General features: G+C 40.9%; 3 protein-coding genes across 3 annotated transcripts in view; 1 reads left to right on the forward strand and 2 right to left on the reverse strand.

Annotated features, from left to right (window-relative positions):
• Positions 1 to 24,558, reverse strand: part of LOC109409361 (thrombospondin type-1 domain-containing protein 4) — an 820,641-nt gene that overhangs the window by 740,298 nt on the left and 55,785 nt on the right. The window lies entirely within an intron of this gene.
• Positions 20,195 to 20,610, reverse strand: LOC109621765 (histone H2A-like). The gene has a single exon (XM_020075886.3). The coding sequence runs from the start codon at positions 20,604 to 20,606 to the stop codon at positions 20,226 to 20,228; it is 381 nt and encodes a 126-aa protein (XP_019931445.2). The 5' UTR covers positions 20,607 to 20,610; the 3' UTR covers positions 20,195 to 20,225.
• LOC115255836 (histone H2B-like) lies at positions 20,674 to 24,326 on the forward strand. Its single transcript, XM_029854025.2, has one exon. It carries the CDS (start codon positions 20,870 to 20,872, stop codon positions 21,254 to 21,256), a length of 387 nt encoding a protein of 128 aa, XP_029709885.2. The 5' UTR covers positions 20,674 to 20,869; the 3' UTR covers positions 21,257 to 24,326.

Here is a 24,558-nt window from a genome sequence, read left to right on the forward strand (position 1 = left end):
ATGTTCTGATAACGCTGAAAGAAAACAAATCCTCCTTTCATTCTTCTTCTTCTTCTTCTTCTTCTTCTTCTTCTTCTTCTTCTTCTTCTTCTTCTTCTTCTTCTTCTGATGCTTCTTGTCCTTCTTCTTTGTCTTCTTCTACTTCTTCTTGGTGTGATATCCCAATTATAATTAGACGTACTTCTCATCATATTGATTTCTGTGCACTAGAAGTGCATTCCAGAAAAGTAAAGCGAATTTCCGTTATGAAAAGATTCTGGGCCGAGCGGGCACCAAATCCTCAACATGGTTATTTGGGCACTATATTTGTTTCTGCACAGTATTATCATGAATTTGATGTTGCACAGAATAAATGAAATTTGTTTCTGCTCAGTAATAAGCTAAAACACACACATATTTTAAAATTGAATAGGTAATTAAAGCTGAAAACGAATATTTGATTAGTTTAGTAATTGTTGTATGGAACTAATTCGACTTTCTTCCTGATCTTAATAGATAGTTTCAATATAATGCACCCATATCGCATAGACAATATTTTATCATCATAAATTTCGAAACTATTCGACCATGTTCCTAAATCCCGCGCCACCACACCGTTTAAAGTCGAAATGCAGTGATGAAATGCACATCGTACAATAAATTGAGCTCATTTGTCCGGAACCACATTGCCTGGTTTGCAGCAAGCAGAAAGTTTGAAAGTAATTTCTTCAATAATTTTGATTTATACGTTTATCAACAACTTCTCAGCCCGGGTTCGGTCACACTCAGCACTTGAGAACGGATTTATTTCTCAAGCAGCAGCTTAAGTCCCCCCTTTCGGAGGAAAATAGATGCTTGTAACAACCAACGCCCCACCCCCTCCCGTCGGACCAACCATCCGTTTGTTCGTCTACAACAATCGGAACCCAAAAAAACGGGAGTGTGTTCACTGCGCGTTCATAATTTTGCCACACTTCTTCCACTAACTGTCACATTCTCTTCCATTGAGCTGAGACCATAAGAACATGCCGCCGAATTTGCCCCGTCGTCATCGTCGTCGTTTTCGTCGTCTTCGGTGTGTGACGTAATCTTAAAAACCACTCAATCGTCACACATATGAGCCCACCGAACGGGGAGTGGGGTAGAATGCGCCCTCTAGAAATAAAGGGTCCCACATAATATATATTGTAACAGCTTTGTAACCAAGTGTCAGTAGTACTGGTAAAAATTCAAATTCATATATTTGAATTTTGAGATTTTTCACGCGTTATTATAGTGAAGATCAATAAGTGTGCCCGGCCATTTGGCCGAACGCCATCAAAATAATTCAGAGGAAGTTTTTGACATTCTAACTAGGGTGACGAAGGGTATTTTTGGCAGGTTTGTTCTCTTCGTCATGGGGGGTTTTTGTGGGCAGAATTGCCTGAAATTTGATCTCATCGGCATCGATCGTAGGGCAGTGGAGGAAGCTTATGCTCCTCTGAAGAGAGAGACAGCGAGGATAGGCTTGACGATTAACTCTACCGAGACGAAGTACATGATAGCGGGTAGAGACAGAAGCAGGCCTAGTGGTGTTAGTGCTGAGGTAGTGATTGATGGGGAAGTGTTTGAAGTTGTTGAAGAATTTGTTTATCTTGGAACACTTGTGACATGTGACAATGACGTTTCCCGTGAAGTGAAAAGGCGTATTGCAGCTGCGAATAGGGCCTTTTACGGATTGCGTAGCCAGCTTAGGTCCCGTAACTTGCAAACGCAAACAAAATTCGCTCTGTATAATACGCTGATTCTTCCGGTTGCCCTCTACGGTCACGAAGCGTAGACGTTAAAGGAGGTAGACCGATAAGCTTTTGGAGTTTTTGAGCGCAAAGTGCTGCGGACAATTCTCGGTGGAAAACAAGAAAATGGAGTGTGGCGCAGACGCATGAATCACGAGTTGTACCAAGTGTACGAAGATGCGAATATTGTGAAACGTATAAAATACGGCAGACTTCAGTGGGCTGGACACGTAGTGCGAATGTCGGAAGAAAGAATAGCGAAAACAATATTCAGCAGAGAACCCGGTAGAGGTAGGCGACTTCGTGGGCGGCCGCGAACTCGCTGGCTGCACGCGGTTGAAGAAGATCTACGATCCCTACACGTTCGGGGAAACTGGAGGAACATCGCCCAAGACCGACGCAGATGGAGCTCTACTATACGCTCGGCATTGGAGTAAAGTTACTTTGTAGCCAACAAGGTATCAAGGTATCTAGGTATTGCGATGTCTTATAACCCTTTCAGGACGGAGCACAAAATAGTGAAATCTCTATAGAAATGGCCCAACTTCGGTTCACTAAAACTTTAAGATTTTCTAACGAAACAATACTTTTTCTATCTCATTTACAAGTACTACTCTTTATATTTTGATTTCAAGCTTTGACTTCCTAGATAAATCAGAAATAAGAAATATGCGACAATTAGAACTTTTTCATGTTTTACGGGTTCGCCTCACTTTTTGCTTAACTTATTGTGGTATATCTCACATGCAACACATACAAAAGATTGCAAACAGTTTTCATTTATGTAAAACTAAACTGATGAAAAAATTGCAAAAATGTTATTTTTCAATAGCACAATTATGCTGGTTCGTCACGAAAGGGATAAGCAAATTTTCTTCAAATTTTCGACAATGTTACGAATATTTATTCTATTTTTTTTTTTTTTGCAGAAATGTCAACATGCTGCATTCATATTGACAGCGTAAATGTAATCTTATTTGAAATAGTTCATGTGTTTTAAACTTTCTTGCTTATTTCGAGACCGGTTTACATTTTTTTTAAGAGTACAGCTTTTAGGTTTCTCTTCACAATCGAGCTCTACAGTCTTTGATAGTATGGAATTTACTATAGTTATTTATGTGACGAGTTGCATAAAGCGGATTTTTTCAACACGAGTCGTACAACGAGGCTGGCAGAGTTGGATAAATGCGAAGAGTGCTGAAACACTCGAGTTTTGCAACGAATAACAAACAAAATTTTATGCAATGATTTTTTTCATTATACTTATTTGAGTTCATAATGTTCATAATGCAACTCAAATGAGCTGCATAATGAACATTATGTTACTATTCTTCATTATGCAACTCATTTCAGTTGCATAAAAAACCAATTCGGAAAAAATATCATTATGAAAATGAAATGGCCCGGGGCACTTAAGATTATTTGGGTCATCGTAATCGTATGATCATATGAAACCGCGAAATATCGTCAGAAGTAGGTATATGGCCTCTCAGCGGTTTACAAGGTGACAAAAATGACAATTTTTATCAATTCCCACCGAATTTACGCGCAATATCTAAAAAAAAATATGTTGTAACATGCATAAAACTTCACATTTCTATGAAGAAAAATAATAAGCTGGAGTTGCGGCACGCGATTCTACCGATCCCGTTAAGGCTCAAGCATTCGTCATCATTTTTCGGAAAATAAAAAGCAGTTTTCTCGCTGTAAATCGAAACATCGACCATGTAAACATATTCACTGCATTCTATTCCTCATGTGGAGTACAGTGAATATATTTTCATAGCAAAGACTTTTGTTTTGAACGAAAAAACTGCTTTCGAATGTTTGATGATGACGATGATTTCAATGACGAATTGTTCAACGTTAATGCACGATAACTGCTTTGCTGGCAAACCGACCACCAATTACAGTTACAGGGTGTGGTATGAAAAAAATGCGAAATTTTCAAGGAACTGCCACAGGCTAAATTTTGAGAATATATGACCACAAGCAGCACACATGTCATATAAGAGTTGCGGCAGTGCAAGTTTTGGTTGTATAAAAATTATAGCGACGTTATTCTAAAACAATGTAAGAATAATGTCAAATAGACTTCTATACAACCAAAACTTGCGCTGCCGTAACTCATATATGACGCGTGTGTTGCTTGGGACTATTTTAGTCAATATCCATATTCTAGCATAAGCATTAGCATTAGTTCTAGATCGCTGTTTGAAGGCTGCCTCCTTCCCGTCCGAACGAAAGCACAAAGATTTGGCACTAATCTCTGACTATTAGACAAGATTGACGCAATCCTCCAATGGTCGAGAACTTTCCTGACCACGTTCTTGCAACTGCTGAGGTAATGGGAAAGGTTGGTTAGTTAGTAAATATCTGTATTCTAACAATATAGAAAAATGATTTAATTTTGTAATAATGTAAGCCGGAATAGTGAGTATCCATAAACTGCGCGCCCAATAGATCACTAAAATAACTAAAACGGCCGCTATGGAATGAACAGATAGCGCCACCGTAGCTTTGTGTGTTTGACATAACTCCACTGCTGTCACAATGTTAATGGCCATATTAGCCTGTGCATGCCGGCAGGATCGACATACGAATGACACTAATGAGTGGAGCTTTTTTGTCGACCATTAAAGCTTTCAACCAGTGTCGAAAAAATTCAGCACAATGATGTTCAATTTGTGTGAAAACGAGCACAAATAAACAAACACAGTTACCCATAGACACGAGGCCGAGAATGAACATGACAAAGAGAGACGAGACAATGAAAGCGGCGTCTTGTGGTGTCATCCACTGTAATTGAAGTTCAGTTCAGCTGAACTTCAGCTCGATGAATTCGAATATGAATTGAAATTGATTTATTATGGTTTAGGCATACAAATACCGATATGTAACCTTAATTCAATACGTTATAGTTACTTTTGGTGAGTGATGCAAAACAACTGCATTTTTTGCTTCTGCATCGTGCTTAATTAAAAATAATCAGTTGAAATTGAAAATACTGACTTTGAGTATCAGTAGGTGATTGAAGTTCAGCAGACAGCGGTCAAAAGAATTTCGAAAGCATACATTTCTGAGAATGCCGCTCGGGTTGTCAAGACGACTATCAAAACAAAAACAAATCAACGACGCTGGCGTATTTTGACAATTGTCGTCACTGCTTTCAACAGTGTTCGACATTCGATGAGAAAATCTTATTGGAATCGTATGTTATTTACGATTCCAATAAGATTCCAATAAGATTTTCTCATTGAACCCTCATTGACTGAAATTTAATTCAACCGTTACCTATTTTGAAGTTAAAAATTTGATTTTTTGTCAAGCAAAATTCGATTTTTTTCGTAAACCATGTGTTGCACGTACTTCGGAAATATTGCGCTGGATAGAGGGCCAGATTTGCTGTCCAGTGCAATATGTTTCACATATTTATTTGCAGGGATGGGATCATTCATTTGCAAAGAGTTACATTCACTTGATACCAACTCTGTTCAGAAGCATTCTATCAAAAAACTATGTATGGATGAATTGAACCTTTTAGTTTTATCTGGAAGTTCGCCGAATAGCATTAGGGTCACACACGCATTCCAAATTCGTGAACGAGATGTGAAGGCAACTCTCCACGCGGTGAATGTAAATTACATTCACACCGTGGAGTTGCGTTTGCTGCCTTCTGTTGGCTTTATTATTGGCGCTACACTAGTAAATTGTTCTACAAAGTTTCAGGTAAAACAAAAATGAAAAAGTGCTCCATACATTAGTTTTTGCTACAATGTTTCTGAAGCAAGATATTCGCAAGTAAATGTAAATGATTGCAAATGAATGATCCCATCCTTGTTTATTTGAAAAAACAAATTGTATCAACCGCAACGATAATATACTTACGTGAAGGTAAGTAATACTTCAAAGATTATTATTCGTAAATGAAAAAAATAATGGAAGATCAAATTAGCTCAGAACTAACAAAATTAATTAGAAACAGTTACTGCAAGTATAACAACAGCTGGAAATTCAATCCTTCTTAATACATTTTTTCGTTAAATTAATGCAAAACTACAAACTAGAAAGGTGATTTTTTCAACGGTTGGAAGTTTAATTAAATTATTATTTCATTGTAACGACCTCCATCTGACAAAATGTCTTAAATTAATTAAATAATGAATTAGTTTTGTACTGTATATTTTGATTCCGCCCTCTAATGCTTGTCCTTTGACTGATACGCGTATTTCGACTACCACTTGTAATCTTCCTCAGCATCTCCTCTAAGCAGAATACCCTTTTCGAATGAGTGTATTCAATTTTGAACCTTTTAAAGGATCATAAAAATATGTAACTAAAGCAGTCGCTATGAAATGAATAAATAGCACCACCGTAGCCTTGTGTGTTTGACATAACTCGACTGCTGTCACAATGCACTGAAGGCCAGGATAGCAATCTAGCGGGCTAAAAGTAATTACTCCGAAAAGAAGCATTTCCGGCACATAGTGTCTTCGACAACTTTTTTATGTAATAATTAGGAGCACTTAGGAAAAAAATATTGATTTTTCAATTTCATATGAAAGACCACTTTTTTTAAACCAGTATGATTTTTTTCAGATTTTTAGAACATTATTTTGATACCTAAATCAATTTCAAAGCGATTTTTCAAAATCACCTTTTGACAGCTCGGCAACTGCTTGAAAGCTCCGCCCAGTACAAAACCCGACAAGGGGTGACTCATCAAATCGCTCCCATAAAAACTTCATATTGATTTTTACATAGGTTCTCGAGAACCAAAATTCATAATTTGGATCTTGTCCCAGTTTGGCGTGCAGATTCAGAATATGGAATTATCTCAACACCGCTAAAGAAGCTAATTGTGAAGAAATTAGTAGTTCATAACTAATCCGCATAGGGTGCGCCACCATCTAACTTTTTAGTTTTACGTCCTAGACACTTCACGTCTTCGGCAAAATTGTTAATTTTAACAAAATAAACAACACTATCTTAGACGTCAAAATTCCACAGCCTACTGTTTTGTTTTGGAGTTATTTTAAAAAGAAAAAATCAGTAGTCAAAAATCAGTTTTTGAGATTTTTTTTTTGGTGTTTTTACGGGAAACGAAGAAAAAATTAGACAATGAAGAAAAAAATTAAAAATCGAAAAAATGGTGTAATTTTCAGATTACATATCTCACAAAATGCAAAAAAATCGCAATCTGATTTTTTTTATCAAATACCCATCAATACTAGGTAAACATACAGTCGAAAATTTGGAGAGGCACCACCTTTACTAATGCTATTACAAAAGATCAAATATTAGAAAAAAAAAACACCAAAATATACCTCTTGATGTGTATTTGCTAAACATTTCAGGTTGCGATTTTTGCGATTTGTGAGATATTATAACCTGAAAATTAAAATAACGGTTGAATTGAATGTCAGTCAATGAGGGTTCAATGGGAAAAGCTGTTGTTTACTATTCTAATTAGATTCCAATAAGATTTTCTTATCGAATGTTGAACGCTGTTGAAAGCTTTAGATGGTCGACAAAAAAGCTCCACTCATTAGTGTCATTCGTATGTCGATCCTGCCGGCATACACAGGCTAATACGGTGGCGCCTCTGTTTACATGCGGTGAACATTAGAAAAGTTGGCATCATTGATCCATTTTAACTACAATTCGATGAAAACCCTAGCCATACTAATCCAGATTCATGTCATGTAGCTTCATGTACTAGTTGAAATCAGAACATACAATTGAAGATATTATAGAGAAAATTAAATTATTATTCTTTCAGATGTGAAATTAAGCGACCCGTTTACTTTTCTGTTATTCAAAAATGCTGATTGTCTTTAGCTTCAGGATGGATGGTCAAAAATTATGATTTAACCGTAGGTGTATATTCGAAAAGTCGATCAAATTCTTCGCAATCAAAATTAAATCATGTGTTCAAAGTATGATTGGGCAGAAAGCTTTTAAATTAAGATGGGTTTAGCCAAGGTATTCACCATTATATTTACCTCGGATGGATTCATTGAGGCGAAACAACACTTTGACATTGACGAAGCTTCCCAAAGGGCGTTCGGCGGTCACCTGTAAGTGGGTGTTTACGATCGAACGAGAAGTTGATAGACAGCCTGACAGGTACAAGGCAAAGCTAGTGGACAGAAGCTTCAGCCAGAAGCCTGGCTTTGACTACACGGAGACTACTCACCTGTGGCAAAGCTGGACACCCTGAGAGCAGTATTGGCGATTTACAATCAGGTTGGAATCCACATTCGCTAAATGGATTTAAATACTGCATTCATTGACGGCGAATGGCAGGAAGAGATTTATATAGTGCAGCCCGGCGGATTTTAGCAGGGGAAGAATCTATATTGTCGTCTAAATCGTTCGCTGTACAGATTGAAGCAGTCATCGAGTCACAAGTGAATACAAGATGAAGGACATAGGAGAGCTTAAACATGACCTTGGAATGAAAGTTGAACGGAACCTGGAAGAATAACGATTGAAGATATGCCAGCGGAACTATTTGAAGGAGTTACTGAAGTGTTTTAAGATATTCTAGTGTAAGTCTATGGAGAACAAGCAACGTTTGCGGAAGGGCGTAGAGGAGCTGAGGACTACTAAACCGTATCGTAAGCTTAGGCACTGTCCATAAACTACGTAGACTCATTTTTGGCCATCTCAGACCCTCCTCTTCCCCCACTATGAGGCGGCTCCATATAAAGTGGTGGCCAAAAATATTTTTTTGGTTTTTCCGCATTTTTAGATTCCCGGTCGGTCCAGGATCTTTTCGTAAAGGAAATTTCCTTGACTTCCTTGGGCATAGAGTATCTTCGTGCCTGCCACACGATATACACATGCAAAATGGTCATTGGCAGAGGAAGCTCTCAGTTAAAAACTGTGGAAGTGCTCATTGACCACTAAGCTGAGAAGCAGGCTTTGTCCCAGTGAGGACGTTACGCCAAGAAAAGGAGGAGCATTTTTGGAAAGTATTCTAGTAAGATTAGCATAACATTAGTCAAATTTAAGTATTTTAATCACATCTGGAAGGTGTAACTTGTATTTGACCCAGTTAGGAACTACTTATTTCTGAACAATAAACTTAAACGTTTGTTTTAAATTTTTGAGGCAGTTCAAATGCAAATCAAAACTAGAATAAGATTGCCATGCATAAGATAAAATAGGAGAGGTGGAAGTGGAAGTACCACTCCCCCTCGAGGCGATGTTTAATGTTATATAAGAGTATTGTTTTATTGTTTTATCAATCAGGTATTTTAGTACAGAGTTGTTTATCTACCAAGAGTCCCTCCCTCCAACTGATCTGCCACCCCCCCCCCCCTACTCTAATATTTGTTCAAACTCGTCGATTATTTTTTAATATGCTTCTATTCTTTTGCTAAACACATATCAACATCATTAACTAAGTTGATTTGTCTCTATTTTTTATACTGCAGGAATGAATATACTGCTAAATAGAACATAATTTTCATTGATATGTTTCTTCAAACTTAATCAAATTCACAAGCATCTATTCATTTTTCTGTTCAGGTGACATCATTCCATATAAATTTTTGAGAATTGTAAATATTTCAGATTCACTTTCACGATTTTTAGGAACATGGCCAATCAAATTCACCATATTTGAGTCGTTATGTCTATATGCAATTTTTATGTAGTGTCCACATTACCGCCACACATAACATCTTTTCCAAGTTCCGAATAAACGTCGCGCCAATCGTTGTTGTATTTTTCAAAGCTTGTTTTGCGTGAGCCTTTTGCTATGTATTTTATAAATATTGTGCTACGTACTTCAACTTTTGAAGTATAGTAGACGTTCGATAACTGCAACATGTTTACGTTTCACTTAACGAATGAAATTCGATAACTGCAAAAACTGGCAGATGTCATAGAACTGTCAGTTGCTGCAGAATGCAGCCAATGTGCATTTGAAAAACATCGCATTGCAGCAAAACTGCATTAGAAAATTATCGCATAGCTGTTGACATTTCATTATGACGGATAGCGGTGCGATAACTGCAAAATTGTTGCACTTAGTGGACGTGCAGTTTAAAAGCATTGTAGTTAAAGCGTTTGCACCGAGCGAACGTCTACTGTAGTCGTTCTTCTTTAGCAAGATCAAAATTATATTTTGCCTTGATATATTCAAATGATTTTGTTGCATTGACTATTTGAGATTTTTTTAGTTCTAAAGTAACACCACAGACAAACAGACGTCTCACACTACTAAGTTCCCATCGTTTCCTTTTTTAATGTAATTAGCATTGGGCGATTGTGTTTTAGAGACGAAAATTTTTATCGCATTTTGTTCCTAGTGAAACATCTGTTTGTCTGTGGTAACACGATACTCTTATGTTCCATATTACCACAAACAATTATTGTCAGATTTATTTTTGTTTAATTAACTACTGTGCGATGCTAGCGTTTAAGTTGAAAACAAACTTATATTGTCCTCGTCTTTTAAATACAAGTAGGTAGTTTTTAGTAAAATAAATATATGTGATGAGATGTGGTGTTTTTTCCCTGTTGTTAAATATGTATTGAAAACAGGCCCGGATTAAGGATTGTGGGGGCCCAGGGCCAGAGCGGATATGGAGGCCCCTCGGAGGTACAAATGCCATGAGCAAATAAAGAAAATGTTTTTGTTAATGTTTAACAAGCAAAAGGATTTTTGTGGGGGCCCCTAAAATGTGGGAGCCCGGGGCCCTGGACATCGCACCGCACACCCACCCCCACCGCCCCCAGATCCGGCCCTGATTGAAAATATAAACAAGATTTCTGTGAACAAAAGAAGCATTTCAGTCCAGATGGGTTGATACAGTTTATGTATGGAACGATAATTTTCGGTTAGTTTTTACCCATTTTTAACATATAAATAATTAAGTATGTAACATTTTTAAGACTAAATTTGACGATTAACAGTTTCACCTTTGAAGGACTGTTAATCAATAATCGTAATTAACAAAAAAATAATTTAAAAATCCATTTTTAAGGCTTGTGTGAAAATGACGCTCATCCACAGCTATCCGCAGCTGAATTCGCGGTTCGCAGATAGTATAGACCCCAAACTAAACTGGGGAGGCGGTCTCTTGAGACTGCTCGACCCTGCTTGTTATAGACCAACTTAGGCAAAAAATGTTGTTTTTGTTAATAATTACCCATTTTTACTAATTTAAATTAACCGTGTAACCCCAACAACACACCCTTTTTAAAGTTCAGACAATAACATTTCCAACGGTGTATTAAATTACAATGAGTTTCGATAACAGAGGGTTGAAATTTTGGGAATCTAGGTTTGAACTATCTGGCTATTAAATAGTATATAAGACACGTTATTCAAAGCAAGTCAATTTTTTGATTTTTGGCCATCACTTTCCCCATAGTGCTTCCCCTCCGTAGACTGTTCTTCATACAAAAATTTAAAAATTTGTATGGAGCGTAGACTTTGCCCCCCCTAACACCCTCCTCAGAGTCTACGTAGTTATGGACAGGCCGTTATCGGTTATCTGATGTACGCCTCACTAAGAACCAGACCGGGTACATCAGCAACGGTTGGCTATGTCAGGCAATGACGTTCACTGGATGAAACTCAAGCGAGTTCTGAGATACATTAAAGGTTCGTTGGAGGTTGGACTAGCATATCAGGTGGATGCAGATGTTCCGGTGCTGATGGTGTACTCCGGCGCAGACTGGGCCAATGACTTGGTCGATCGTCAATCTGTCACAGAACGCGTGTTCACTGTTCACGCTGTTTGGCTGTACAGTTGGCTGAATAACCAAGAAGCAGCAAAAACAGTTTCATTGTCGTCAACCGATGCAGAACTTTCTGCACTGTACACGGCTGTATGCCATGCAATCTGGATGTGATCTTGGGAAGAAAACTACTGTACTGGGTTCGAAAAGTCGGTACAAGATACTGTACCAGTTCAACTGTTCGAGGAGAATCAGTCGACCATCAGCATTACGGAGGATTCTCGTGATCACGTAAGGCTCAAGCATGTGGACATAAAATTCAACTTCTTTGGTGCAACAAGGATCAATCCAGATCAACTACGTGCATACTACTGAGCAACAGGCCGACATCATGTTCAAGGGTCTTCCGAAAAATACGTTTCCGGGGCGTTCGAGGGGTTCTCAGTGGGTTTCAAAAATGTGTTTCATAGACTTTCAGAGAAATGCTGTATCACGCCCAGCTAGATCCCCATCAGCGTGGTCGTACCAGTAGTCAGAACTGGCACGATGCCCCCCCGGCGAGACAGGAGTATTGGCGTAAGCCCAATAAGCCACCCATAAAAATCCCCATTGCGAATAACAAAGTAGAAAATACGACTCGATACAATCGGCAAAGACCCCCGACGAAAAAAAGGAGACGCATTGTAGCAAGAAATCGAGCATACTTTACGGTCATACGGTCGAATACAGACCGATAGTCCTCTATGGGCACGCGGCATGGACCTATTATTGGACCCTACGTGCAGAGGACCAACACGCCCTCGGAGTTTTCGAACGGAAGGTGCTGCGTACCATCTACGGCGGAGTGCAGATGCAAAACGAGACTTGGAGAAGGCGAATGATCCACGAACTGCATCAACTGCTGAGGGAACCAACCATTGTCCACAGCGCGAAAACCGGGAGGCTACGGAGGGCGGGACATGACATGAGGAGATCGGATAGCAACCCGACGAAAATGGTTCTCGGGAGTCATCCGACCGGTACAAGAAGATGTGGTGCGCAGCGAGCTAGGTGGGTCGATCAAATGAGGGACGATCTGTGAACCATTCGTAGAGTGCGGAACTGCAGACACGCAGCCATGGACCGAGCAGAATGGAGACGACTCCTATGTATGTACACCAGAGATCACTCAGGTCTTTTTTTGTAGAAAGAGGGAATCTGCTTCTACCCGACTGGTGGGTCCTCAGGTTATGTGGGGTCGACACTAAAACCTCTTTCTCTCTCTTCCTTACCTTCGCGGTACGCCTGTTAGGGATGACTTCGAGAAGGGGGATTACTTCGTACAGTGAGTACACTCTAATGGTCCTTAGTCTGACCGGTAAGGTAAGTATACTTGATTTGAAAAATCACGAAGTATGAATCATGACAAGTTTTTAGTATAATGTGAGAAAAAAAATCAGGTTCCAGGAACGTGCGAGAAGTGTCCTCTGAACGCATCCCAAATGTGTCCCTAAACATCCGGATCCAGAACCAACTAATCCCAATCTTTCAAAGTTGTTGTGAATCGTATTTTAGGTATTTTATATTTCCTACATAATTCAAAGATACTATGTACTAGACAGAGAAATTGGTTTCCGTTGGTTTGAAAAAAGTATTTGTGACATGTTGGTGCCCAATTTATCACATTTGTAAACATACACCATGTTTTTCTTACAAATAAATAATCAGTGACTAAAACGAAGTTAGGGTAAGTGTACCAGTTATCGCCATAGTGATTTCCTATTCGGCCATTCGAGCTTTAACCTATTACGAAAGTTATACGAGCATGAGAATGAGATGATCGCACAAATCGTAGTTGCTACTCCGTGATTGACCAGTGCAATCGAAATTGTACAAGGAACAATGGCTTGAGATTAGCTTACTATTCTCAATGTGCACAGTTCGAGAACTCACATTTTTTTGTAATGTCAATAACAACGCTGTCCACGTCCTTACGGTCATCGAGGATGGGAAGGGAATGTTAGTAAGACAACCGTTGTTATGAAGACCGGAAATCCAGTGTATCCACGGTCGTCTTGGGAAGAAATTTTTGTTAAAAGGGTAGGGTACATTGTCATTCTAGGAGTCACCTATGGTTGGTGATGTGATCTGACAATGGATCAATAAACATTAACATTCGCGCACAATCGACAACTTTTCTATACAAAAACAAGTTTAATAAAAAAAATACTGTCGCGCGTTTCCACCCCATTAGGGATCAGAAGCTTTAAACTCATTCCACACAGTAATGAACTGAACGCGACAAAGGACAAACCAATGATCTAAACCACATGCATTCACAACAGGAAACAGCACAAAACTATAATACACTCAACTCAACAATTGATTGATGCACCAAGCGGTAGAAGAATTTTGACATCCAAGCGGTGTGCCGTTTACATCCATCGACCAATCAGCGACGAGGATCTAATCGACGGCACATCGCTTGGATGTCAAAACTTCTTCTTCTTTTCGCTTGGTGCATCAATCAATAAACACCCGCGCATCTATTGTTTTCGTATCCGCACGAGACAATGGGCAAACGCAATCGATTATAGGTACTGCAATATTTACTCACCCATCAGGAGTGATGCATGCACAACAAGGACAATACAATACACAACAATACAATACTTTTTAACCTATTATGAAAGTTATAGTAGCAAAATTTTAAATGTATCTTGTCAATTAAACTCATGAAATGGTGCAAAGTTCTGAATTATCTCAAATAATCACTCTTGCCAAATAGTGAACCATTATGGCGATATGTATCAGTTATCAGCCTAATCCATTTTGACCATGAAAACTTTTGCAAATAAAAAGCCACAAATGAACCATGAAAACTTTCCATATGGTCCATCGATAACTTATTAATGTTCCAAAGAAGCATATCAAAAAACCATTAAGCAGTCATTTGGATCCATAAAACATTTCGAAAAATTTACACTAATGGTTTCCTAAATTTTATAGTTCGCTAGCTGTCCCGGCAAACGTCGTTCTGCCTGCCTACTGTGTTTTTTGACATGCAGTTTTGTAGAAAAATGCCCCGCAAAATGGAATTTCAAACTTTCTCATTTTCGGTGCGTTCCCAGCATTTTTTTTTTTTTTCATACGAACACGTCGGAGCCCTGTACGAATGAAACACTGAAAGAATGGTGTAGATCCGTTGTACCGTTTCCGAACCATTCCATTTGTATATATATAGATTTACTAATTTTTAAAGATCATTTGGATCGTTTCCAAAATATCGTGGATTTTTTGCCTTTCTCGTACACCAAGGTGTACCGAAAGGCTATATGTTCACTCCAAAAACGAAAATTTGATAGAGCCCCCGGAGGGGTCAAGTGTTATATACCAATCGACTCAGCTCGACGAGTTGAGATGATATCTGTGTGTATGTATGTGTGTGTGTGTGTGTATGTATTAGCGTGGTTCAAAAAATCGTTTTTGCTCCACACCGCTTATTCGATTCCTAACCAGATTATATGCCTTCTCCGAAAATTTGAGCTCATTTGGTTGAAAATTGAGACTGCACAATCCAATCCACCGTAGCATTTCCCCAAGTGCCCTAGTGGGTTAGTCGACCCTTGGTAATCCTAGGCTACTTTATCAGCTACAACTTTGCCGAAGACCGCATTCAAATCGAACGCCTCATTAATTAGTTACCGATTTTCATCCAGAATCGAAATCTTTACTCATGATGGTTGAACTATTCGGTGGGCATCACTGCATTTTGCAGTGAAACATAGTAGCCATGATTTCAGTGTGCTATCTTTGGCGCCATATGCAGCAATGTTGCCTGCTGGGAAGCTGGAGGATCACTGTTAAAGTTTGCCCAGTTGGATACAAATCTATAACTAATTAATGAGGCGTCCGATTTGAATGCGATCTTCGGCAAAGTTGTAGCTGATAGAGTAGCCTAGGAGTGCCAAGGGTCAACTAACCCTCTAGGGCACTTGGAAAAATGTTACAGTCGATTTAATGAAAAACTTCGTTTTCCCATAGTAATTCCCATACAAACTTTGAAGGGCTTGTGTAGTCTCAATTTTCAACCAAATGAGCTCAAATTTTGGGAGAAGGCATATAATCTGGTCGGGAATCCAATAAGCGGTGTGGAGCAAAAACGATTTTTTGAACCACGCTAGTATGTATGTGTGTGTGTGTATGTGTACAAAAAAGGTCACCTCATTTTTAGATAGTAAATATGAACCGATTTCAACGACCGATGGTTCATTCGACGCGGCATCTGGTCCCATTGTTTCCTATTGAAAATGGTTCGGATCGGTTCAGCCGTTCCGGAGATATGGCCATTTAGGTGTTCCGGAACGGTACCCCAGGAAGGGACCAGATATGAAAATGCATCAAACCTATGCATGCGGCACATCAACCCACGGCATTTTCGATGACCTGATGGACAATGAGCAGGAAAACCATCTCAGACCGTATCTGAACCAGTAGTGTTCCGGAACCCGTTCCGGGGTTCCCGCCGAAGTGGTTAAATCTGAAAGAGAAACAAACCCGTACCGTACATGCGTCACATCAAATAGCGGCTTTTTAGATTACCTAATGAACGGCCAGCAAGTGTTTCGGAATCAGTTTTGAGTGGCCGGAAGAGGCCAAATGTAAAAGTAAAAAAAATCCAGGCATGTGACACATCAAATCGTGGCTTTTGCGATAACCTGATGAACAGTTAGCTAGAAAATAGCCTTACGTCACACTAAAGACAACTGGTAGTGTTTCGGAATTGGTTCCGAGAGTCCCGTCGAAATTGTCAAACCCTGCATGTGACATCTTCAATTTGCAGCGTTTTTGGTTAACCGATGAGCAGTTAACAATACAATAATGTTAGACCATATTTGGTTCAGCCGGTAGTTACCCGGAATCAGAACCGGGTACTAGTAAAATGTAAAATTTAACCAAACCCATGGATGCGGTACATCAAATCACGACCAGTCTTGTAAACATTCGACACCTTTTACTACCTTCATTTCGTTACCGCAGTCGGGTGTCAGTCGGCTTTGTTACATTCGTGCGCTATCGTTACCTCTTATCTACACACAACACGAGCAGTAGAACGAAGATCAATAAACATAAGAAAGGGTCAAATCAATGTCATCTGACACGATGACATGTGTCTAATTCTAGCTTTACGCATAAATTTTCAACCAATTCCGATTATGAATGTTAATATTAGTTTATTATTGCATGTTGCATTGAATACGACACACAGATGAGCAACATAGCGCTTATTATGGAAGAAGACAGAAATAACAAAAGCCGAACCGTCTCCCGAAGCCGCTATCGTGGTGAAGTGCATTCGTTTGACATTTTTGTTTCGAACAGTAGTTTGATTGCTTGTGTTGCGAATGTTTGAGACAAAGGAGGCCGAATATCGACGAAAAGGTTCAAATGACTGTGATCTCTAACAAGACTGATCACGACTTATCGACAATCTGATGGAAAAATAGGGTCAGCCCACATTAGATTCCCGGTAGTGTTGCGAATTCAGCTGTGGCTTCGAAAGTGGTTAAAAGTAAAAGTGAAGCAAACCCATTCATGCGATATATCCAATCGCGGTGATTAGGTAAAGGTGAATAAATAGCAATAAAATATTCTCAGACCATTATTCGGACAACCGGTAGTGTCATGGTCCATGACTCATGGAATCAGATCCGGCTATCCCACCGGAAATTACCAAATATAAAATATATACGACACATCAGATCGCAGATTTTTTGATAATCTAATGAACGGTTAGCAAGAAATTAGCCTTAGATCACATTAGAGACTAGCTGTTGTGTAGCAGAACCAACGTTCATGTGAAAAATTAAATCGTGGCTTTGTTTAATGGCTCGATAAACATTAGGTATGAACAACAGTGACGAATAGGTCTAAGTTCTCATATATGAGAACAAAATATAGACAAAACTAAAGCGATCTCATCAAATCGTACCATTTCAGATTCCTAAGGTGTAAATTTATAGCAGGATGGGTCAACGTTGAATGGAAAAATAAGAATTTGATCGCGTCAACAGAAGATGGTGACCGTTTTAAGGAATTTTGAGCTCTAAAACTATGTAAAATAAGTGTATTTGGTATGGGAAATATGTTCGGAGTCCACCAGAGTATCCAAGATAGCGGTCCAAAGTCCAAGATAATGGCCCAGTATTCAAGTTAGTGCCTATATTATAGGATTTTTAATTCTTGCATTATGGGCATATTTTGTATGAAAATATGTTCAGAATCCAAAATTTGTAATCAGAAAACCCAAGCTGTGCGCTGTTTCACAAGGTCTGCAATATGACTATAGTTTGAATGGGGAAGAATGCCGGTCTTCGTCCAAAACTGGTAACCAGAAAATCATAAACGACATGCCAAAATTCAATACGGCGACTATTTTATGTAATTTTAGGTGCAGAGTCCAAAAATGAATACCAGAACATCCAAGATGGTGTCCCAATGTTCAAGATGGCGGTTAGTTTAGTTGCGGTAGATATCCGGAGTCATAAAATGATGACCGGAAAATCTAAAATGACGTTTCAAAATTTTGCGGCTTCATGACACTTGTTTGGTTTGAGTTTTGGATCGTTGTCTTATATTTTCTGAGTATTGGATGTTGAGCTAATATAAAAATGTATCCATATTGAGTAGATTTAGCAAGCAGTTTTCATTTTGTATTTATGTCAATGTCATCAACATGTCGCTCGAGTTTTGTTGAAAGGATATTTTAAAGCACGAGAAAGGCACCATCACCGTTAGGTGGATTAATTAGGGTTTTTTTATGTTTTTTGGATCGTTCTCCTATTTTCTATGGATCATGTTTCATATTTTATGGATCACTTTAATATTTTCTATGGATCGTTTTCTATTTTTTAGGGGATGTAGGGTCATTTGGCCGAATGGTCATCAGGATGAATTGCAAATCAGCAGTTATGAAACTGGAATCGGATCTGTTGCTTTTACCTTTTTCAACAATTATTGCCAAAAACTATTCTAACAACGAAGTTAGAAAGAATAGCCTATGTTTAAAAAAAGAGAAATAAGTAGTTCCAGCGCCTAAAACTATGTTGGCAATGATACTAGAAAAAACGGCCTATGCTCAAAAGAAATAAAAAATCATCGTGAAGGTGACGGGTACAATACCCGGTCGGTCCGTAAAGGAAATTTCCTTGAATTCCTAAGTTATAATGTATCTTCGTACCTGCCATTACGATATGCTCATGCAACATGATCATTGGTAGCGAAAGCTCTCAGTTAATAGCTGTGGAAGAGTTCATAGAACACTAAGCTGAGAAGCAGATTTTGTCTCAGTGCAGCGGGGACGTAACGGCAAAAATAGGACTCAATGACCATTCGGCCTAATGACCATTCGGCCCAATTACCTTCGGCCGAATGGTCTAACACTTTTTGACGTTGAATAACGTCCTTCGGCAACATATAGGGGTGTAACTTCAGAAAAACCAAAAATCGGCCGCGTCACGAAAAGTGGTCAGCTTTTGAACGCTAATAACTCAGTCATTTATGAACGAATTTTAAAAATTTTAGCACCGATCAGCCGCAAATATTTCCAGCAATTATGTCAATTAATAACAACTATTGATTTTCAACAGCGAACTATTGAAAATTTAGGAAAAGTGAACCCATGTTTTATCCAGCCAATCACGTTCGAGCGCCAGTTTGTGGTTTCCCTCCGAGCACCGAGCAGTATAAAAGCTATTTCTTCTTCCCCTCTTCCTTCATTCGTTCCCGACCCCTCGAAGGGAACGCATCGAAGGAGAGCTAGTCGGTTTGCTCCGTTTGCGTTTTCCTTCAGTATTCGTTAGCCAGCCGTGTGCGATGGTTGTCGGCGGTTCGCGCCGTCGTGCGTGGCGCCGTCGGAGCCGCTAAAGGCTGGCTCGCTCGGGCCTTTTCATCGCAACGCCACCAACACCACCGTTGCAAGTTCCCGGCTCCTACAAACGGACCTTTTCAGGGCCACCGAAATCGTTCCACGGAAGAGTTAACACGAATATTTTAGATTTAGGTTATCGGACAGAATTAGCCTCATGTAAACGGCGGTAAATGTAGACGACGGAACAGTCAGCTTTATTACGTCAATGTCAATGTCGGCGTGGAAGTGTGTTTAGATTATGCTAATTTATTACCAATCGAATCCGACCACATCGCGGCCTATCTTGATGCATGCCTGAATCGCCCGAGAAATTCGTTTTCTTTTGATCGCAGTACGCAGTTGCGAGAAATGACAGTTCAAGTGGCACTGTTAGGAAGTTTCTGGCAGGAATCGGTCAAGAAATTTCTTAAGCGATGGGAGGTATGCACTTCAAACGGCTCGGAATCGCTCAAGTAATTTTCGTGCAGTGCAGAAATTTAACACAGCAAGCCCCATTTGATTTGACGTTTCGTTTCAGCTCCGTACCAGGATCCGGAATAATGCGACGCTTTATTATTTCTTGCCTGAATTTTCCACGCATCGAGATAGGCCAAGAAATTTCTCTCGATCGCCGTACTACCACCCATAATCACGAAACTGGGCTTTAGCAGCCAAACGATACTCAGCAAAACTATCCGACAGAATGTTGTCACGAACTCCTTTATCGAACAATGTGTGGGCTAACTACCCAACCCACACGAACGAACGAACAAAACATGTCTCGAAACAACTCTCCAGCGGGGCGAATGGGACGTGGTCGTCCTGAAAAGGACGGTTTTGGTTTGGTCGCCACGCGAGGACGCGAGCGGAATGCTGCCAGCCTATGCCGTCGTCTTCTTCTCGGTCTTCTTGGGCAGCAGAACGGCCTGAATGTTCGGCAGGACACCGCCCTGGGCGATGGTCACGCCGGACAGCAGTTTGTTCAGCTCTTCGTCGTTGCGGATGGCCAACTGCAGATGACGAGGGATGATTCTGGTTTTCTTGTTGTCACGGGCAGCGTTTCCCGCCAACTCGAGCACCTCCGCAGCCAGGTACTCCATGACGGCTGCCATGTAGACTGGGGCCCCGGCACCGACCCGCTCGGAATAGTTGCCCTTCCGGAGCAGACGGTGGATGCGACCGACCGGGAACTGCAATCCGGCACGACTGGAGCGGGACTTTGCCTTCACTTTCGCTTTGCCTCCTTTGCCGCGGCCAGACATTGTGTGCGTGCGTGTATCGTCCGTCCGGTACTAGTTCTGCCTCTAAACTGATGGCAGGGCCACGGTGGCAAGCGCTTTTGTACTGGCGTAGCGCTGCGCTGCACCAATACTGGGACGGCACGAACGAGACGGACTGGTACGACGTGCGAGCCCAAGGGGCGGAGCTTCGCTTGCTACTCGATCGGCACAAAAGCGGAGCCCCTGCCGGCTGGTGGGTATCACTTTGCCCGCGTATCCCAGCCGAAGCAGTCGAAGCTCGAAACATGGCACCACCGAAAGCAAGCGGAAAGGCCACCAAGAAGTCGCCCGCCGCCGGCAAGGCCCAGAAGAACATCGTCAAGGGCGAAAAGAAGAAGAAGAAGCCACGTCGAAAGGAAAGCTACGCTATCTACATCTACAAGGTGCTGAAACAAGTCTACCCGGACACCGGTGTCTCGTCGAAGGCTATGAGCATCATGAACAGCTTCGTCAACGACATCTTCGAACGGATCGCCGCCGAAGCCTCCCGGTTGGCGCACTACAACAAGCGGTCGACGATCACCTCCCGGGAAATTCAAACCGCCGTCCGGTTGCTGCTCCCCGGCGAGTTGGCCAAGCATGCCGTTTCCGAGGGGACCAAGGCCGTCACCAAGTACACAAGCTCGAAGTAGACGAGGCATCGATCCCCGCACCCCGAAAAAGGCCCTTTTCAGGGCCACTGCAACCCTCCCGCGTAAGAGTTGATTCCGAAATATAAATCATCCAATAAGTGGGGGCAAACTTTCCCATCGTTTTGGCTGTTGTGTGCCTTTGCGGCCACGAACGCGGTGGCAAACGGTTTCATCCCTTCATCTCTGGTACGCAACCGGATACTTTAGGCTAGGCAAGTTTGATCACGCGTTCAGAGGACTGGCACTATCGACCAATGGATTGCTGCACAAATTTATACTGGCCTGCTTAATCTCACACGAAATTTGACGTTTGAGCGGTGTCGGCACAGCTCAAACGTGAACATTACTGTGAGAGTAAGCAGGCTAGCAAAATTGAATGCAATGTAATGAAATTTTGCATGACTCGTAACACAGCGCTAGACCCCCTCCCTCCCCTTTAGCGCTACGTAAAATTTGAACGAACCCTCACACCAGCCACATGTGCCGTCAGAAGCAGTGCGCGAAAATTTAACCGCGTCTTCTCGAAACGAAGTTCAAGCTCCTCAAGTGCTGCGATTCTGACGGCTGCTCTTCTACATTGCGCCCTGCTGCCCTCATACACTCCGGTGCGGTAAAATTTCAAAAATTTACTGAAATCGCCTTGTTTCTTAGAAAATCACCAGTAAACAAAACGGTAAAGATTTGTAAATAGTCTTGGCCACTTGTTCGATTTGATAAATAGCATACACGCCATTTACCATTTATCACAAATTGCTTTAAGTGCACTAATATGCGGTTGGGTTTTACGCACTACCCTCTAGAGCTGATTTTTGTATGAAAACCCAAAATGTTTGATATGGGTTGTAACGCTAACTCTCCTCCTTCCTCAATAGCGTTACGCAATGTCTGTACAATGCCTTGTGAAAGAGGCCTTCATTGACTAATTTATTTATTTACGATGACTGAGTATGAAGAAAGTGTTGAATGAAATGATGCTTTCCCTATCACGGACATCAACTTCTTATACCAGCAAGTGGACGGCATATAAATTTACCCCAAATTCCATTCAGTGCAAGTAGTGTTTGATTGCGTTTGGTAGAATCCCTACTACATTATAGTGGAATATTTTTATTGAGAAAGTGAAAGTGAATTTTCAGTGCCATGTCACAGCATTTGGTTGCGCAGTACAAGCGAAATTCTCGCAAGCGCATCAAGGAGCAGTGTACAGAAGAGCAACCAGCGAAAACACCGAAGACCGATGCAGAGCGAGCACGGTGCTACCGAGCCAACAAGAAAGCGGCCAGAGTTGAGGCGTCACCGACCGTCGGTTGGGACGCCGGAGAAGGTCCTTCTACAAGAGGTAGGAAATTTCCAACAATATGTTTACATGATACGTTTCATATTATGAATTTGATAATCATAATAGATTTATGTTATTGAAATATTTTTAAAAATTAATATTTAATTAGTTTCATAAATAATTGAATGATTGATCGCTTGTGGTAATTTCTACATGACATTCGATCTGGTCTCAAAATTATTACACCAAACGAAATTTCAATGGTTCTGTCATATTTTGGCTGACCATATACCAGTGCACAATGACAAGAATATGAACGGCACGAATATTCCAAAGAAAGCGAAAGAGACGAACCAGCCAATTCCCTTCTCCTTGTATATTAAGTGTGACTTTATATTATTAAGTGTGGCGGAGAGGTTGGGACAGGAAGAAAATAGCCGATTTTGGGTGACATAATTTATGAATCAAAATTTTGGGTTTCAACAGAGAATCAATGTATCGATGTGAACATCTCCACGCACGCGATGCATGATCTCCGAGATCCTCAAGGATTGGCATCAAAACGACAATCAAATAAATACTATTGAGCATGTTTTGTGTATGCGATTGACAAGCCTTTTGATGCCCATCACATAAAATATTCGATTTTTGTATGGAGCGAATCAATGTGGGTGACCCGGCTTGGACTCGGTGAAAATCTTGATGAATATTATTGATAGTACACATATTATTATTAATGCTATCATAGTCTGGGGACTGCTTTGCGCGTTATGAAACTTGCTGATGAATTCCAAATGCAGATTGCAATATTCTAATGTTGTAGCTCAAACATCAAGATTTTCTTCTTCATATAAGGGGGATATCATACCTGTCAATAGTGTCTGTGTGTCGTAATTGTGTTCCAAAACCGTTGGCTAATCACGATTTCTTTGAGAAGTGTTCAATACCACCCGTACTGCACCGGTATCAATCCCATTGTCGAATGATCGAGGCGAATCAGTCGTCGATGATGCATCTCGAGGTGTTATCGTCCCGTCACCGTACCCACAAGACGAAGAAAGCGATGAAGCCGTATCGGATGGGGCGGCTTCCGATGACGATGCCGACATTCGCATGTCCCCCGCTACTCAAGAACCCAACTTTGATCGTGCCGACCGGGAGTTCAGGAAACGGTTCTTGGAAAACGAGTTTGGCCATTCCTGTGATGTATGCGCGCGAATTTGGTTCAAGAATGATTTGAAACCGATAAGTGGTGCCGATGCTGGCCTTCTATTGGCGACAAATTATTTCGAATCTGTGGAAGGATTCTCAGCGTGTCTGACTTGTCGAAGCAACCTCAAGCGTGGATTGATTCCTTCGTTGTCGCAATCGAATGGATTTACATATCCTCGCTTCCCGGCAAATTTACCCCCGCTGGATCCCTTGACAGTTAGGTTGGTTTCGCCAAGAATCAACTTCATGCAACTGCGTCGTTTGCGCTATGCAGCAGGTTTGTAGTTCAACATATAGTTGGTTTTGTGTTTATTATCCTATTTATTGTTGTTAAACAGGAAGCCTGTCAATTATCGGGCAAATTATCAATGTTCCGGTGGATGTGGCCCAGATGGTCAGCGAACTTCCTCGCCAACTGGATGACGACCATGCCTTCAATGTGTGCATCAAGAGGCACATGATCCACAAGTCGAGTTACTTGTCCGGATACGTGAAGAAGGGTACGGTCAAGGCCTGGTTGAACTACCTCGTAACCACACCGCTGTACAGACGATACGGCATAGTCTTCAACGAAGATAACCTGGCAGCCATCGTACCACCCCAGCTTCCCGGAACAAGTGCGAGCCCATCGATTGATCTCGAGGTCATTGACGCGTCGAACGATACAGAGCTGCTTATTGGCCAGCAGCACACGCTCCTATGGGATGAGGACAAGTGCCTCGAAATCGCTCCGGGTCAAAATCGGACACCGCTATCCATCATTTATGATGAATTTGCGGAAGAGCTGTCGTTCCCGGATATATATCTCGGC

The sequence above is a fragment of the Aedes albopictus genome, chromosome 2, assembly GCF_035046485.1.
Source record: "Aedes albopictus strain Foshan chromosome 2, AalbF5, whole genome shotgun sequence".
Lineage (NCBI taxonomy): Eukaryota > Metazoa > Arthropoda > Insecta > Diptera > Culicidae > Aedes > Aedes albopictus.

What these genes read in the sequence shown, in the direction of transcription:
- LOC109621765 (XM_020075886.3), bottom strand. Translation starts at nt 20,606, where the DNA reads ATGTCTGGCCGCGGCAAAGGAGGCAAAGCGAAAGTGAAGGCAAAGTCC.
- LOC115255836 (XM_029854025.2), top strand. Translation starts at nt 20,870, where the DNA reads ATGGCACCACCGAAAGCAAGCGGAAAGGCCACCAAGAAGTCGCCCGCC.